At 50.5% G+C, this 15829-nt stretch overlaps 1 protein-coding gene across 3 annotated transcripts in view; it reads right to left on the minus strand.

Moving 5' to 3' along the window:
- The window catches only part of Zmynd8 (zinc finger MYND-type containing 8), a 102060-nt gene extending 91959 nt beyond the window's left edge, over positions 1–10101 (minus strand). For all 3 annotated transcript variants that reach the window (XM_059261923.1, XM_059261922.1, XM_059261921.1), the window contains exons 1-2: positions 9878–10101; positions 1291–1361 (exon numbers count right to left, since the gene is read on the minus strand). In XM_059261923.1, the coding sequence (XP_059117906.1) occupies positions 1291–1361; positions 9878–9891 (85 nt within the window). In that variant the 5' untranslated portion in view covers positions 9892–10101. The remainder of the gene's footprint in view (positions 1–1290; positions 1362–9877) is intronic.
- Between the last annotated feature and the right edge of the window lie 5728 nt (positions 10102–15829).

The raw sequence follows: 15829 nt of genomic DNA on the forward strand, positions 1-15829 counted from the left end.
GGATTTCTGCGAGTTCAAAGGCGACAGCGTCTCTAGAGTAAATTCTTGGCCAGCCAGGGCTGTCTAGTAAAACACCCTGTCTCCAAAAAGAAAAGAAAAGGGAGGGACACAAGACAGACAGGCAAAGATGGGACCCAACACCGCCCAAACCCTCTCTAGACTCTGTCACGTCTCAACAGGCCACGTGTCTCATCCGTCAATCCCCAGCATCGAGGTTTCAAGGGGCTTCGTCAGTTAAATTCAGCTGCCTCCAAAGGCTCTGGGAGAAGGACATCCCCTGCTCCAGCTCTCTGGGCTCCTTGCCACTTGGAGCAATGAAATTCAGATGGCCTGCACATTCTGGGGCCATGGAGGCAAGGGACAGGGCAGTTAGCCTGCCCCCTTCTCCCTGCTCCCCAGCACCAAGGATCCCCAGCCAGCTCTACGTGACCACCTGACCCCTTAGCTTGACCCAAATAGGCTGTCCTTTTTTTTTTTAAGCCCTGAAATGGTCTTTCCTTTCAGGTGCCTCTAGGAAGTCACATTTTATGACATCCTGGCCAGATGAGGCTCCCCCTGAAAGGATCTGTAACAAGCCTTCCTGCCAGCCCGCCCTGCGGCCCCTCCCACCCCCCAGACAGAGCAGTGAGCTGCAGTGAAGGCACAAAACACCACAGGAGTCAGGCCATTACCGCAAATATGTGACAGGACCCCAGGGGCTGCTGCTAAGAGCACCCGAAGCACCAGCCACGCTCCCTTTGGGGTGCCCCACAAACTCCCCACTGAGCAGCAAGGCAGACCCTGCCCGCTGCAGGCTCCCAGCAAGCAGAATAAACAGCAGAGCGGACACCACGCTGCGGGCCCTGACCTCCTCGCCCCCTTGTTACCGCTAACCAAGACCACCATTTTCCAATGAAGCCGGCCCACGCCATGCCAGATTACCCAGAGGCCCGCAGTTAAAATCAGGAAGCCTGCCACAGCTGCAGACCCCAGGGGCTTCTGCAGAAGGCACATCATTTAGACTCTTGATTCCTGTAAGAATCGCTCTAGGGAGAGGCAGCCAGGCACCCTGGCCCAGACACACACCCTAAATTTACCACAGGGCAACTCCAGACAAGTCAGTGCCCCTACCCAGGCACAGTGGGGAAGGAAGACTGAGCGATGTCTCTAGAAATTAGGTTCATCCATCAAAGGACCCTGCAGTGTCACACCCGGCAGCTCGGAGATCCACATATCTCCCCTCCACAACAACAAAAGAAATCCCCCTCTCCTCCTGGAGAGCTTAGTACATAATCTGAGATTTCTACTCACCTTTGGAGCGAGTAGACATGTCCATTCCCTCCACCACCTCCTGTTCGGTTTTTATTTCCTCCTCAGCCAAGCTGAAACAGAGCAGATTATGTATGTTTAGGTAGGCTGCCAACGGCCCCTGTGGGGGCAGCTGCTGGGGGAGCCAGAGCGCAAACCCGCTTTCCCTCCAGACCCTCCTCATGTGAAGGGGGAGCACACCTGATTTCAACCAAGTGTGGAGATGCTGGAAGCATGTCTTTAAAATACTAGAATACTACAAATGCTTTTTTTTTTAAGCCAAATTAATATTTCAGTTGTCATACCAATCATTAAGAGATGGGGGGGTTGCATATTTTTAGTTTAGAAACTCTGGTACAACCTACCCACTTCTAGCCTAAAGAACCCAGCCTTCAAATTAGCAAGGCTCTCACTGCTGACACCAGGGTGCCACACAGGCAGGTTAGAGATGCCTTCCACCGGGTACCCAGAATCCCTAACTCAGAATTGTACCAGTAGTTCCCAGGCCTCCCCATCCTGAACCTACTAGCTCCCCGATGAGGCAGGAACATGAAAAAAAGTCGTACTGGTTAAATTACAAGGTAGAAAAACATGGCCAGACTCAACCAGCCTTTATCCCAGGAATCAGGACCCTGGGGTCTCCGGGCAGCCTGAACCCCAGCATGCATGGCTTCCTTCTGAACTGTGACTAATTACACTCCAGCACAGACAGAGGAATGAGGAAGGATTATTTAAAAGACACAGGCTGAGTGGAAAGCTGAGGTAAGAAAGGAGGAAGGCAGGCCCCCTTAGCTAGGAAGAGCTGTCATCCAGAACCTTCTCTGCCTCCCTGCTGGAACTCTGATTAAAGAAGAGCAGGCCCTGTCAAATCCAACCCCTGCCCCCAGCCCCTAACACTTCACAGCGTTGAGGAACTAGAACGTTTCAGGCGTTTCCGGATGCTGCTTCCATGAGAAGCTAAGCAATCGCTCTAGGTGAAATCCCAGCAGACCGTGGTTCAGCAAGAAGAATCGGATGCATCACCAATTGATGTGGCTGGAATTTTCCATTGGGAAGACTCGAAGGCAAGACAGGAAGAGAGCCGAGAAGACTGTCCTGTCTGCGTCCTGTGCTCTGTGTAGTGACAAGGCAAAGGATCCAAAAGGCAGCCTCAAGCCTGGAAGCTCGGGGTAAGATGGAGTCGTGTTTGGGAGAGCTCCAGGTGTGTTGGGAGGAGGACAGAATTCAAGACAGGAACTAGGCAGAAAAAGAGAAGATTATTGCTCACGACAAGAGCTGAGAGAGTCCTCGACTTTAACTAGTCCCAAGAGAGAAAAGAGAGGGAGATAGTTTGGGTTTGAATTTGAAAATTAACATGCTTAGCACTGTGATATGGAGTCTTGGTAACAATTTCATTTAGTCGGCATCTGTAGAGAGACCAATGACACCAACCACCAAAGAAATACTGACACGTTGTCACAGGTGATCCTCCTCAAGAGACCAGCCTGCCAGACCTGAGCACACCACCAACCGGAACACCACAGGAGAAGTGGAAGGCAGACTTTCTACTCCAGCTTCAAAGGAAAAGAACACCCAACTCAGAAACAATGCCTGGAACACTGATTATCTGCCTGGGTGCTGCTGGAGGGGGGTTCCTGCAGCCACCAGAGATGGGGTAGATGGTTAGCTTCAAAAGAACAACCCATAAACCTCTAGCAACTAGATTTCTGCTCCCCTCTGTATGTAGCATGAAGCATGTAAAACGGATCCCACCCATATTTTGAGGGGTGGGGGTGGGGGGCGCCAAGCTGTGCTCCAACTAAAATGTAGCAGTGGGTAAAGAAACAATTATGACTCACAGAGAGCCCACCCCCAACCCTCCCCCAAAAAACCCACTTGAAGGATTTCTATCATGATGGAAACATTCAAAGGTGTATTGATCAAGGGGCAGGACTGCACTGAGGAGCACAATTATGTGGCTTGTAAGAGCCCAGAGGGGCTGAATACTTCAGGCAGGAGTGCCACTGAGAAGCTAAGAAAATGCAAAGTAGTTTCTCAGGGTGGCTGTTTGCTGCTGAGTTTAAGATAATCAATTCTGAAACAGAAGTGGGGGGTGAGCTGTTTTATCTTCCTGAGCATTACAAGGGATCACCAGAGCCACCTGACTTTAGCTACAGCACCACCAGGTTTGAGCCTAGGATTTCCAGCACAACTGAAGAAAACCATCTTTTCACACAACAGCAAGCCATCCCTCCAGAGGCAGCCCCCATCTCTGCAAGGACATTCTTGAGCGTGCACACACACATGCACACTCACACAAGTGTACAACTTGTATTGGACTAAATTGGCATTGCGATGCCTGTGAATTTAAAAGGGAAAAAAAAAAAGGAAAATACACCGTTTACAAAAGCAAAGACCAAAATACAAACTAGTCATTTCGAATAAAATACAAAACACAAAATTAGTCATTTCGAATAGCCACATGCAAGGGACTTCCTTTTACCTACAATCTTGGGTTTCTTTTCTTTCCTTTTTTTTTTTCCCTTGTTCAGTGTTAAGCACTGGCGTCATAGTAAGAGGGGATCATATCAAAAGTGCTGATGAGAAAAGATTGGTACCTTCCTAAATGCCCCCACAGATCTTGGGCAATTTAGTTTAAGAGCTGTTTGGAGATTGTGGGGTGGAAGTGGGGGGCGGGTAGCCAAATAACAATCTTTAGAAAGAAAACTGCAACTAGGGAGAATACTTTGAACTTTTGCCATTCACACGTTTAAAGTCCTAGCATACACAGACCCCTCTCCCAGGGCTGCTAGAATCCAGCAACCCTGATCATTTCAATCAACAAAGGAACAAGTCCTGTTTACAAATTGACATTTCTATTTTTGTAAAGGTCTGATGGGGTGAATGGATGCATAAAGAACAGGGTAAAATAAGCAAACAGGGAAAAAAATGTATCAACTAGTTGCATATACTGTATTACAGGCGACCATCAGCACTTAGTTTATATTTACCAAGTCACTTACTGGTGGGTCCACACACTGCTGCCGAACGAAGACACAGCACCTGCAAACACAATCAACTCCATCTCTTCCCCTTTCCCCCCAAAAAATTAGATTCCCCCATACTTGTTCTCTGAGCAAGAAATCTGGTCTTCCTTCTAAACCTACATGCACTGGGGGAAAGGAGCAATTAAAAGTTGCATACGCACTCCTGTCCATCCAGGAAGCCTTAAACCTTCTGATTATTAATTCTGAGGACTCAGGGCTGGTCCGTAATTCCCAGGCATCTCTCACCCCTTCAACACTTCCAAAGGAGAGAGAGAGAGAGAGAAGAAAATGCCTATCTGTTTGACAGGGTGTGGGGGGAGAGCCTGGATGGATATACAATAGGCAGATCCTCCTTTTCCCAAGTGCCCTTAATACTTGACTTTTACAACAATCTGTAACCCAGCTAGAACATATAACCAGCATGCATAAGACCTTGCTGCTCCCGTCAGAAGAATATCACACAGCAATTCAGGAATCATGCATCATTCCCAAGCGCTTCTCCTAGGTTTTACTTTCATTCAAAAATACCAAAAGGGTCCAGGCTGTAAGAAATACTTAATACCCAAGGCACAGCCTCCTCCTCCTCCTCCTCCATGTCACAACAGTCAGCATCAAAATGTAAAAGGGGGAGTGGGACAAAAGGAAAACAAAACCAAGCATGCTCCTCTGAATCTGCAAATAATTTTCTTTAATTGGGGGAGGGGGGACGGTTAGAAAGCGCTTGCTATAATCACTCACCTAAAACGGGCAGTCATCGGAGCTAAGCTATTTATGCAGGATTCTTAAAATGGCGGCTGGCAACAGTGCCTCATTCCTGTATTGAAGCTAAAATGGTAGCAGTTTGTTCAATAGCTGAGCTCATGTTTAAGGAGCCCTGCTAGTTCCAAAGCTGCCTTCATAAACATCAGAACTAGGAAACATTCCACCAAAGGACACCAACAATCCAACGTTTGAAGAAAAATAAAAAAAAAAAGAAAAAGGAGCAAAAAAAAAAACCCAAAAAAAACAACAAACTGCAGTGGCAGGGAGTTAGTAAAGTCACAGGTTCCCAAGGAAAAGCCTTCCCTTTCAGGCGCTCAGCCTTCCTCAGGAGACTGTGCTGGGGCCCCCTTGCCCTGCGCTGAGGTGGGTGGAAGGCTAAGAATTACGCAGCCCCCTGGCATAACGTGAAGACAGACAGGTGTCTCCGCACGCAGCTCTGTCCTAGAGCGCAGGCTGCAGGGGAGGAAGCGCGTGCCCTTCCGAGTCCAGAGCAGCACGGCTCGACATCACTTCTCCAGGTAAAATGAAAGCTCCCAGAGCAGCAGGCGGCTAAGACGCAAAGCCACGGGGCTGCACCTCTGTCTGAGGCCAAGGGGAGAATTCAGACGGTGAGCCTGAAAACCGCCACCAAATACAGCAGCCACCCCTGATGACAAGGATCACCAGGGACAGACCCCTCAGGTCCACAGAGGAACCTTAGTCCACAGAAGACTCTCACAAATGGGGTTTCCATCCATCTCCCCCCACAGGGCCTGGAAGCTAACAGTGCTTTTTTTTTTTTTTTCAAAGCCCCCTTCACAGGCCGGACTATTAATAACAGCCTCATGGTGGCCAATGTCATTGACTGCTAAGGTCTAAGAGCTGCAGCGCTGGAGCAGGGAGTTTCAAGGTGACAGCTTTTCAGCTCCTAGGGAGAAAGGAGGGCACCATGCCCAAGGCTGAGCCGGCCGAGGCCGGGCCGCTGGCTGCAAGCCGGCCTGCAGGTAGGTGATCCGGGTAGGAAGGGCCGGCCTGGCAGCAGGCTGGCTGCAGGGCTGGCAGGGCCTCCCTGTTTGTCTGTAAGGAAAGCAGAAGCCGAGGGGGGAAGGGCAGCTAGAGCCGAGCAACCTGAGGCCAAAGGTGACTCCTGAGCTGCTTTTGCATGTGAAGAACCACCATGAAGGCTTCTAAACCCATCGCTGCCTGTCACACCTCAGCCGTGGAGCAAGGGCCCCTTGAATGTGTCTGTCTTCTCAGAGTCAACCAGAGGCAAAGATCCACGGGCTAGCAAACGTGTGCCTCGGCCAGAGGAGCCAGAAGGGGAACCAGAAAGGAAAGAATGCAAACAAACAAAAGAGGTCACACGTTTGACGAGGCTGGACTTCCCAAACATACCCTGCCTCCAGGGTCACCAGCACCCAGCCTTCTAAAATGTGACACCAAGCACCCGCCACACACAGCCTGTGCTTTAAGGCCTGATGCGCTGGCTCCCTGGGAGAAAGAGGGGAAAGCTATTGTTTTTCACCCCTAATTTATAATCCAAGGGACCTCATGCTTTCTTTCTGACTCAAATCTTTTTGAGCGCTGATTAGAAAAGTAACTAGACTTCTGCAATGTTCTTGCTCTACAATTAGAAAAATCCTGAAGAAAGTTTACTGAGTGATTATATGTAATTAATTCCTAGTTAAGACTGAGCACTGGCCACTTTCTGGAGCTAATAAAAGCAGTCACTCCCCTCCCCCACGTGAATGCCACTTCATCTCCTGAAGCGGAATGGTGTGCCCATCCTAGAAGGTCTTAAAGGGAGGGGGGAGGAGAGAGAGATAGGAGGGAGGGAGAGAGAGAGGGAGAGAATGAGAGATGGCGAGGAGGGGGGAGGGAGGGAGGGAGAGAGATCAAAAGCTCCAGTGTCTGTGTTAGTCCCTTGCAGCTGTGAATCCTCTTTGGGGACCAAGGAGGCAGAAGGGAAGGGAACCAGCCCTCCGGGAGCTTCCCCTCTGCAATTTGCACAAGTGTTGAACCTTCCACCTTGAGGGGGGAAAGCAAGGAGGGGGTGGGGATCCTAGGGATGGAATGGAGGAGACTCTTCAGCTTGGCCACCTGCTTCTCCTAAAAGGAACAAAAAAAAAAAAATGGTAGAAAATTCCAGAAGTCCTATACTCAGGCCACTGCCATTGTCAATCTTTAACTTCTCCCCAGCATCTATTAGTTTAAGGGGGGGGGGGGGGGAAGGAACCCCAGTGGGCTAGTCTGTGAGCCAGCAATGAGGTCTCACCTAGTCCAACTGCAATGCAGTCATTTTCTTGTTTTGTTTTGTTTTTTGTTTTTTTAACTCTCCCTTTAGTAACTGGAAAAGAATGCTACGACTTCGAAAGCAATTAACTTTTTACCAACCCGGGCATGGAGGTGGCCATGAGGAAAATCAGCCAGCTTGAACCAGGGCTGGGAAATTAGCAGGGGCTCACACTCACAAACAGACCCTGGCTTTCCAAGCCGGTGGGAGCCATTTTAATGCAAGCTTTTAGAGGACAATCGCTTCGCCCTCAGTTTCCCTCCAGCCTGACAAGTTATGCAAATACTGGAAGAGGCAAACCAGGAGGCTTATGATTAGCCACTGGTTCTGGGGAAGACCACCAGAACCTCAGTTTGTAATTTCCATTTACAGCAACCAGATAAGAAAGAGAGCAGCAGAACTTGTGTGGGCAGTGACACTGGTTAAAGAATACACCCCATCTGTATTTTGACTTCAGAGATGCTGGCCTGTCTCACCCAGACTGTCCAGTTGATAATTCAGTCCGTATCGCTTTACTAAATGAACCTTTTTCAACTGATGTCAAAGGTTGAGTTGCTTGAACACTAAAGGAAGAAGATTAGTGAGCCTGGGAAGTTGGCCTGAGACCACCACGGCACACAGGGGCAGCATCCATGCAGGCCGGATGGGTCTCAAAGCTGAAAATGTACGTGGTTAGCTTCCAGGCAGACCCCGAAGATAAATGCTAAGAGAAAGTCGACTTTTGCCACTTTAAAATTCCAGCTGCACCCTTTAAAATTAGGACAAATGCAAAGCCAACATGCACAGAGAAGCGTGGGCCAGGCTTGCGGGAGGAAAGGCTAAAACTGGTGGTCAGTGAGTCCCAGGCCAAACCTAGTTTAGGAGTGGCTAGGATTCTGTATTAGATGTAAACACCCTAAAACTTCCATATGACAACACAAGGCACATACACAGGCACATATCCCGTGTGTAGGGCTCTGGAACCCCTAAGAACAGACAGTTTTGTTCACATTTCACAAGCAGATCACCTACCCAGAGTTCAGAGGGGCCAGACACAATTCAAGGTCCAGCTGCAAGTCACAATGAACCCAGCAATTCCTCCCCAGCTGAGGGTAAACAGGAAGTGAGATCTTCAGTCCTAGCTGCAGGTTAGCAGGAACAACGGTGGATTTAAGCCATCACCCAAACTCAAGACACTCCTTAGAAGCCACCACCTCCCATTACAACAGACCCCCAGATGTTCACCGAACTCTTGCTACACAGCCAGAGGAGATGGATTGCTTTACTTACCCAACATACGTTCCAGCAACCGTCTCACTTTTCCAGTTAGGAAGAGAGAACAAGCTGGCAGATTTGGGACTTGATCAAAAAGGAAATTTTTTTGTAAACAGTTACATGGTATTATTAAAACGCGCAGGAGCACCACCATCCCACCACCACCACCACCACCACCACCACCACCACACAACCCAGCAACTGGGTATAGGATGCTGTCATGAGCCTCAGGTATTGATCTTACGTCCTCTACACTGTTATCAGAGGCCAGAAGATGATATAATGATTTTTACAAAAAAAGAGGGGGAAGAAAGCGAGGGTAAAATAAACATCAGCTCATGGAAAAATCATGCAAGAGTAGAAAGCTAGAGGAGTGAGAGTCCTCCCAGATTTTTTTCCTTCAGGATGTTATTCCGAATCTCTCCCCATCCTCACTCCCACCCCACCCCCCAGGCACCATCCCTACTCCAAAAACTCCCTCAGAGGCTAGAAAACACTTTCAGAACCATTTGCTGGCTGTAGGCTGACTTGAAGAACACTCTGTACCAAAGCTAAGTCAGGAAAAAAGGCTGAACAATGGAGCTGTAAGTGCGAAGTCCTGGAGAGGACGAGAAGAGAGTCCACACGCCACCACCCACCTAGGCCCAGGAGCCAGCCTGGCTCCCTGAGCACTGCTCTTGCTCAGGCCTGGGTTCTGTTGCAAACAAACACACATCCTCTCTTGTCAGAACTTAGCCCAGCCTTTCCCAGAACCTCTCTGGAGAAGCAAGCAGGCTTGCTTGCTCTGCTCTCTGCCACACGCAGTCCTGAACAGTGCTGGGAGAGGACCTTCTGGCTTACCTTCCATTTTCTTCCCCCAGCAGGCATGTGAGAGCAGACAATAGTGCAGGGGGGTGGGGGGACTGTTCAGAGAGGGAGAGAGGGAGAGAGGCAGAGGAAGGGAGGAAAAAAAAAAAAAGCAGGGGGATAAAATAATAGCTACTCTTTTGGCACACCAGGATCTAGCTTCAAACTATTCCAGAAATTCTATGTCCTGGTCAGAGTAAAGGTGTCCCAGGCCCTCATCAGCCTGTAAAATCAAGCTATGGCTAATGGCTACTTAGCCATGTGACCCAAGAAAGGAAAAAAAAAATCTCTCTAAACAGTCCCAAGTTAGCCTAAGTGCTCTGGGGGGATGAGTGTGGCAGAGCCAGGCTACAGAGAAATCACACTGCTAGTCCACAAGTCGGATGACTCCGAGGGAGGGGGGAAAAGATGGTTAAAAAGCCGAGCTTACCTCTGTGGATGCATTGTTAACTGTGTAATGTCAATACTTATAAAACATGGAGGACAGGCTCCTAGTTCTCACAGAAAAAGGGTTTGGCACTTCGGCTGATGATCTGGCCGCCTAATAAAAGCTCATCCCCGATTGGCTGCCCCGGCAAATCGGAGTGTAAAGCCGCCGCGGATTGGCTGAAACACTTCCTGAGCGATTATCTTTGTGAGGCTCGGGTGAGCAAGAGCCATCCTGTGCATAGAAAAAGACAGGCCAAGCTAGGCCTTTTGCAGGAAGAAAAACTTGGGAAAGGGGCCCCCGCACGCACTTCTCCCACCCCCTGGCGAGATTCCCCGGTCCTGGCAAACCTGTGCAGCCGGCCTGACCTGCTCCAGCGAAGCCTGAGGCCAGGATGTCACTGGGAAGAGCCCTTTTGGGGTGGGCTGGAGGACTCATCCACACCTGCCCCCACACAGAAGTCCTTTTCTAAGGAGGCAAGCAGGCCGTTTTTCTAGAACAAGCCAGCTTGAGTGGGTCTCAAAGGAGAAAGACGAGCTGAGGGGTGGAAAGCCCTAGGGAGACAGGGACAAGGCCAGATGCAGGCCTCTGAGGGGCGAGGGGGGGCCAGGCGGCCCGAGGGAGGCCCCCAACAAATCAGCAGGGGGCAGCCAGGTTCGTGAGAGCCGAGAGGAGCCGCTGCTGTGGGGAGGAGTGGTCAGGTTTGCCTAGTCATGGTCAAAGTGTCTGGTGGAGAAAGCAGGCCCAGAGAGCCATTTGCAAGGCTGGGGCTCTACGACCTCTCGCCACCCCCCTGGCAGTGCTCAAAAAAAAAGGAAAAGGGTCTCTCTGTCAGGATGGCAAGGAGGGGCACCCTCTCCAGGCTTACCCTAAGAAAAGCCAAATGCGTTGCTGGCAGGCCACATGCCTCCATCTACAGACCTCCCTTCCCAGCTCCCTCCCCCACCGATGAGGCCTGCTAAACCTGTCAGTTAAACAAAAATCTGACTTCCGTATTAGCCTGCGATGCCTTCAGCTTCCTGCCTGTTAACCCTCTCTCGGACTCTGGGCCTCGCTGGGAAAAACTAGGCCCTGAGATTGCAGAAAAAGGCCTGTGGAAAAATACCAGCTGCAGCTCCCCAGGCAGATGCAGAAAGAGAGAGGGAGAGCTAGCTAACTGCTGTCTCCTCTGCTTCCCAAGGAGGCGTGGACCTTCTGAATCCAGGGCACACAGGCAGTGTCTGAGAAGCCATTTAAATCCAGAGGGACAGAGAAAGATGTCAAGCCCAGCCAGGAAACAAGACCCTTCATTATAGTCAGGCCTACACACCCACAGGTTAGCCCTTTCTGCCACAATTGCCCCTGTATGTGTGTTCTGGAGGGGGAACTGGGCCCTGTTTGGTGGGCAGACAAATCCCCTGGGCTTCATAAGGCTCTTGCTTCAATTTATTTCCACAGAGTACTGCTTCTTCTCGTCCCCTAAGGCAGATGGAAGGGCGATTTCACACACAGCCTCACACTTGGCAATCCCTCCCACTCCCCCAACCCCTGGCTCTGCTCCCCAGTAAAATATTAACTAGTTTCTCAGACCTGCTTATAATTCTACTCGTTTCAATAGTGCTGGGTGGGAGGTCAATGCCTGTTTCTTCCTAAAAGCTGCGTTTGTAGAAAAAGCAAAGAGAAGAATCTTAGACTGTCCAAGCCTCTCTCCTAGTCTTTGGTTATTTTTTAAGCAACAACATCCTTAATTAACAAGATATATTTTTAAAAAACAAAAACAAACAAACAAACAAACAAACAAAAAACAGATGCTAAACACCTTCCTTTAGGGGCTGGAGTTGATGCAGCCACACACCAGGAGGCGGACCCAGGAAGCAATAAAGTCTCCTCAGCCCCTGAAATTAGGGCTCATTCCTGCCTCCCCACCATTCCTCAAAGAAACTGAAGAGCCGAGCTGTTGGCCTGCTCTCCCTGCCCCCCAAGGACAACAGATGCCCAGCAGGCCGGCCTGCATTCTCCCTGGCTGAGGATCTGCTATCAGGCTCTCCACCCAGCCGGGAATCTAAACACATTACTGCAGGGAAGAGGCCTGGCTTTGGAAAGGAGACAGGATTCTGTTGTTTTAACAGGCTGAGGCCGACGCAGAGAAGACATCTCCAGAGCCAGTTGGCCTGGCAAAGGCTCTCAGGACAGCAGGCCTGGCCTCGCCCCAAGGGAGGAGTCAGCCCTTACTGGGGAGCGAAACCTTGCTGGGACCAAATGGGGAACTAGAGGCCTGATCCGGGCACATTCTCCTCTCCCTCCCATTCATGTGGCGGCGGCCTCCACCACTGCCCATAGGAAATATTGCTGTAGGTGAATAAACACCACACGGGGTTGCTGATAGAGCTCATGGGCACCTAACTTCACCACTGGAAAAGGAAATACATACACAGCTGGGCGCTCATGGACGCCGCAGATTAAAGCTTGTTGAATGAACAACTGCAGCACACAAACACACACACACACACACACACACACACACACACACACACACGCCCTCTCCCTTCTCTCCCTCCCTCTCTCCCTGCATCTGATCGCTTGGACTGTTTTCTGGGGCAAAGAGCAGGAAGCTGCCGGCCTGCACCGGCGACCTACAGGGCCAGCTTTGTTTGTGGAATGCTGCTGCCGTTCAGGCTTGTCTGAGGTTATCTGGGAAATGTAACTGGGCTGGAGACAGAGACAAAGGTAGGGTGCAGACAGGATTCTGGGGAGGACACAGATTGAGGAGGAAGCCTGAGGCCCGCCTACCAAAGAAGGCTGATCTTGGGCTTGATGGAATGTGGCTGATAGGCAAGAAACAGAAAACACTTCTGAACGCCTCCGTGCTCACCTCCCTGCTCGGCTGCCACATCTGTGCCGCACAGGCTAATTGCATCAGGGCAAAGATTGGCTGCAGACCCTGACCCAGGCCCAGAGAAGGGAGGTGTGCAGCTCAAGGTCACACAGCGACCTCCAACCCAGTGGTGACCCTGGATTGCTTCGGCCTCTGGAAAAAGACACAGAAGTGAGGCTGAAAGCCCTTTTTCTTTCTCTTGAGAGAGCCACTCGTGGGGCTGGAGAGAGGGCTCAGCATTGAGAGCCCAGGCTGCTCTTCCAGAGGTCCTGGGTTCAAATCTCAGCACCCACATGGCAGCTCACAACTGACTGTAACTCCAGTTCCAGGGGATCCGACACCCTCACACCGACATACCATATATGTAGGCAAAACACCAATGCACATAATATAAAAATGAATTATTGAAAAAAGAGATCCACCCTTAGGTGGGTCACGGAGCTGGGAGACATTGGACTCCAACTAATGCAACCATCCATTACAGATGAGGCCCAGGGGAAGCACCCTTTCCTGTACAAACCTCCTGCTAGACTGCCACCTCAAATGAGGCTTTTCTAGTTCTTAAAATCTGTGCATTCCAACAGATGCAACTTCGTCCCCCTCCCTAGGTGACAATTCGAGACTTCTCGGCTGTCACAACTGAAGAGCTGGCTGCTGACATCCAGTGAGTAGGAACCAGAGATGCAGTAGAAACACTGTGGATGACCCCCACACTGCTGGGAAGGGGGAGATCCAGAATGCACTTTGTGCTGAGGTTGGGAGTCCGTGACAATGCAAGAGAAGGGAGGAAAAAAAAACAAAAAACCAACCACCATGCTTCTGCATTGAAAAGCCGGCGCAGGCCTAAACAAGTAGGCTCCTCGATGATATTAATAAGTAATGAGCTAATAAAATTATATTAAAACATGTCTCTTTCACTAAGCATGGTGGTGCAGGCCTGTAATCCCAGCTCCCGGCTGGAGTGAGGGGCTGAGTTAGAAGAAAGGAAAGTCAGGGCCAGCCTTAGTGAGGCCTTGTCTCAGAATAAAAAGTGAAAAGAAGTTGTTGTTCATGTAGCTCAGTGCTGTGGGTCTTACAAGGTCAGGATCCGGCTTCCAGGAAGCCATGCAGTGTCAACACAGCTAGCCTCGGAGGAGGGGAAAGGCTGCTCCACCTTCCCTCCCTCTCCTGCGCCTCCCTTAGCAGGGCCAGGCCTCCCTGAGATGGTCCTCAAAGCCTCTGGCCAGCAGCCAGGCAGCAGCAGGAGGAGCGGCCTCTGCAAGCTGCAACCCAAGATAGCTCAGGCAGCGCCGGGGAAGCAGCAACCTGGACTTATCTGCCTTGGGCAAGAAGGCAAGCAGCAGGCTTCTTGTCTGCTGTGTGAAGTGATGGGGACTGAGGCAGAGGTGGTGTTTAAAATATCTTGGCTTTGCATTGTTTCTGTTTGGCCAATTAGAACCAGAGTCAACCTTGGGGACAGTGACAGCAGGGATCACCTTCAAGGATGAAACTGACAGCATCCCGTTCCAGCCACAAAGAGGGCGACAGAACTTGTCCCTTCCTAGGACAAGATGTCTGCCCTGGGGGGAGTGTGTGTGTGCGCGCGCGTCTGCGTGTGTGTGTGTGTGTGCGCGTGCGTGCGTGCGTGCGTGCGTGCGTGCGTGTGTGTGTTTGTGTGTGTGTGTGGTTTTACCTCTTTCTAGAAAGGGCTGGCAAGAGGGAAAATACAAAGGGTTGGGGCAAAGGGCAGGTGGTAGGAGGAACAGCCTGTGCCCCATCAGGCAGATGGCCGACAGCACAGGTGTGTGTGTGTGTGTGTGTGTGTGTGTGTGTGTGTGTGTGTGTGAATGGCACAGGGTCAAAACAAAGAAGGAGGGCGATTCAGTGTTACCCAAACCTGCTTTTCTGCCGTCCCAATTGCTTTACTGTTTGTCTCTTCTTCCCACTAGACCATCGGTTTTCAATGGAGGAAAACATTTGCCTCCCAAAGGATACGTGGTAATCTCTGGAGAGGTTCTGGATTGTCACATCTAGGAGCAGAGGGTGTAGATGCCCCAGGGATGTAATAGGGAGAGTCCAGGGATACTGTGTGACATCCTACACTACACAGGACGGCCTACCAGAGAAGCAGCCCACTTCAATCAGCAGGACTGAAGCTGGGAGTCCTATGCTGATCTAGGGGTTTCACTGAGCTCAAATCTTCTTCTGAATCCTTCTCCATGGTACCCCAAATTGAACCCAGTGCTGGTCTTGGATTATTAAAGCTCTATAAACCATCATCTATCTACCCATGGGGGTGTAACAGGCAGACAAAAAGGCCCAAATCCCATCCCCAAGTACCACAAACAAAACAACAGGGCCAGGAATGGTAACACACACTTTGAATCTCAGCATTAGGAAGGCAGAGGCAGGTAGACCTCTGTGAGTTTGAGGCTAGACTGGTCTACATAACAAGTTCTAGGACAGCCAGGGCTACATAGAGAGACCCTGTCTCAAGTAAATAAACACACAGATAAATAAATAAGTAAATAAATAGATGAGTAGGCGCTTGCCACAGTCTCTTACCAAAACCTCTGCCCCGGTCCCTGCAAATTCTGAGAACGTACACACACACCGTACACCACCCAGGAGGCCAGCAGCCCTTGTCCAGGTCCTGCCCTGCTCAAAAATCCATGATTCCTTCCCTGATCCCACCCCTCTAAGAGCAAAAGCCAAGTCTTACAACTGACTGCACGCCCATCCTCACCAGCTGGGTACCATGCCCATCCTCACCGGCTGGGTACCATACCCGTCTCTAGGTCTCTAGTTCACCTCCTTCCTCCTTCCGTGGCTCACTCCACTGTGTGCCCATCTCTTCTTTCCACCTGCTGGCACATCCTGCACCCCTCCTCTGGCCTTTGCACTCGGTCTCCATCTCTGCTCTGTACCTCCTCCTCTCAGCTAGTCTCTCTGCTTCCCAGACCCACCTCAAAACACTAAGCCGTTTCCTCCTCTGGACCTCAACGTGCCTGTCTTTTTTCCTTCCTTCTGGTTTCAGAAAGGACTCCTCAAAATCCCGGTGTGGGGAAGCATGTCTGTAATTCTTTCATTTGGGAAGCTAAGTTCAAGGCCAGCCTGGGCTA

This window comes from Peromyscus eremicus, chromosome 4 (assembly GCF_949786415.1).
Source record: "Peromyscus eremicus chromosome 4, PerEre_H2_v1, whole genome shotgun sequence".
NCBI classification, from domain to species: Eukaryota; Metazoa; Chordata; class Mammalia; order Rodentia; family Cricetidae; genus Peromyscus; species Peromyscus eremicus.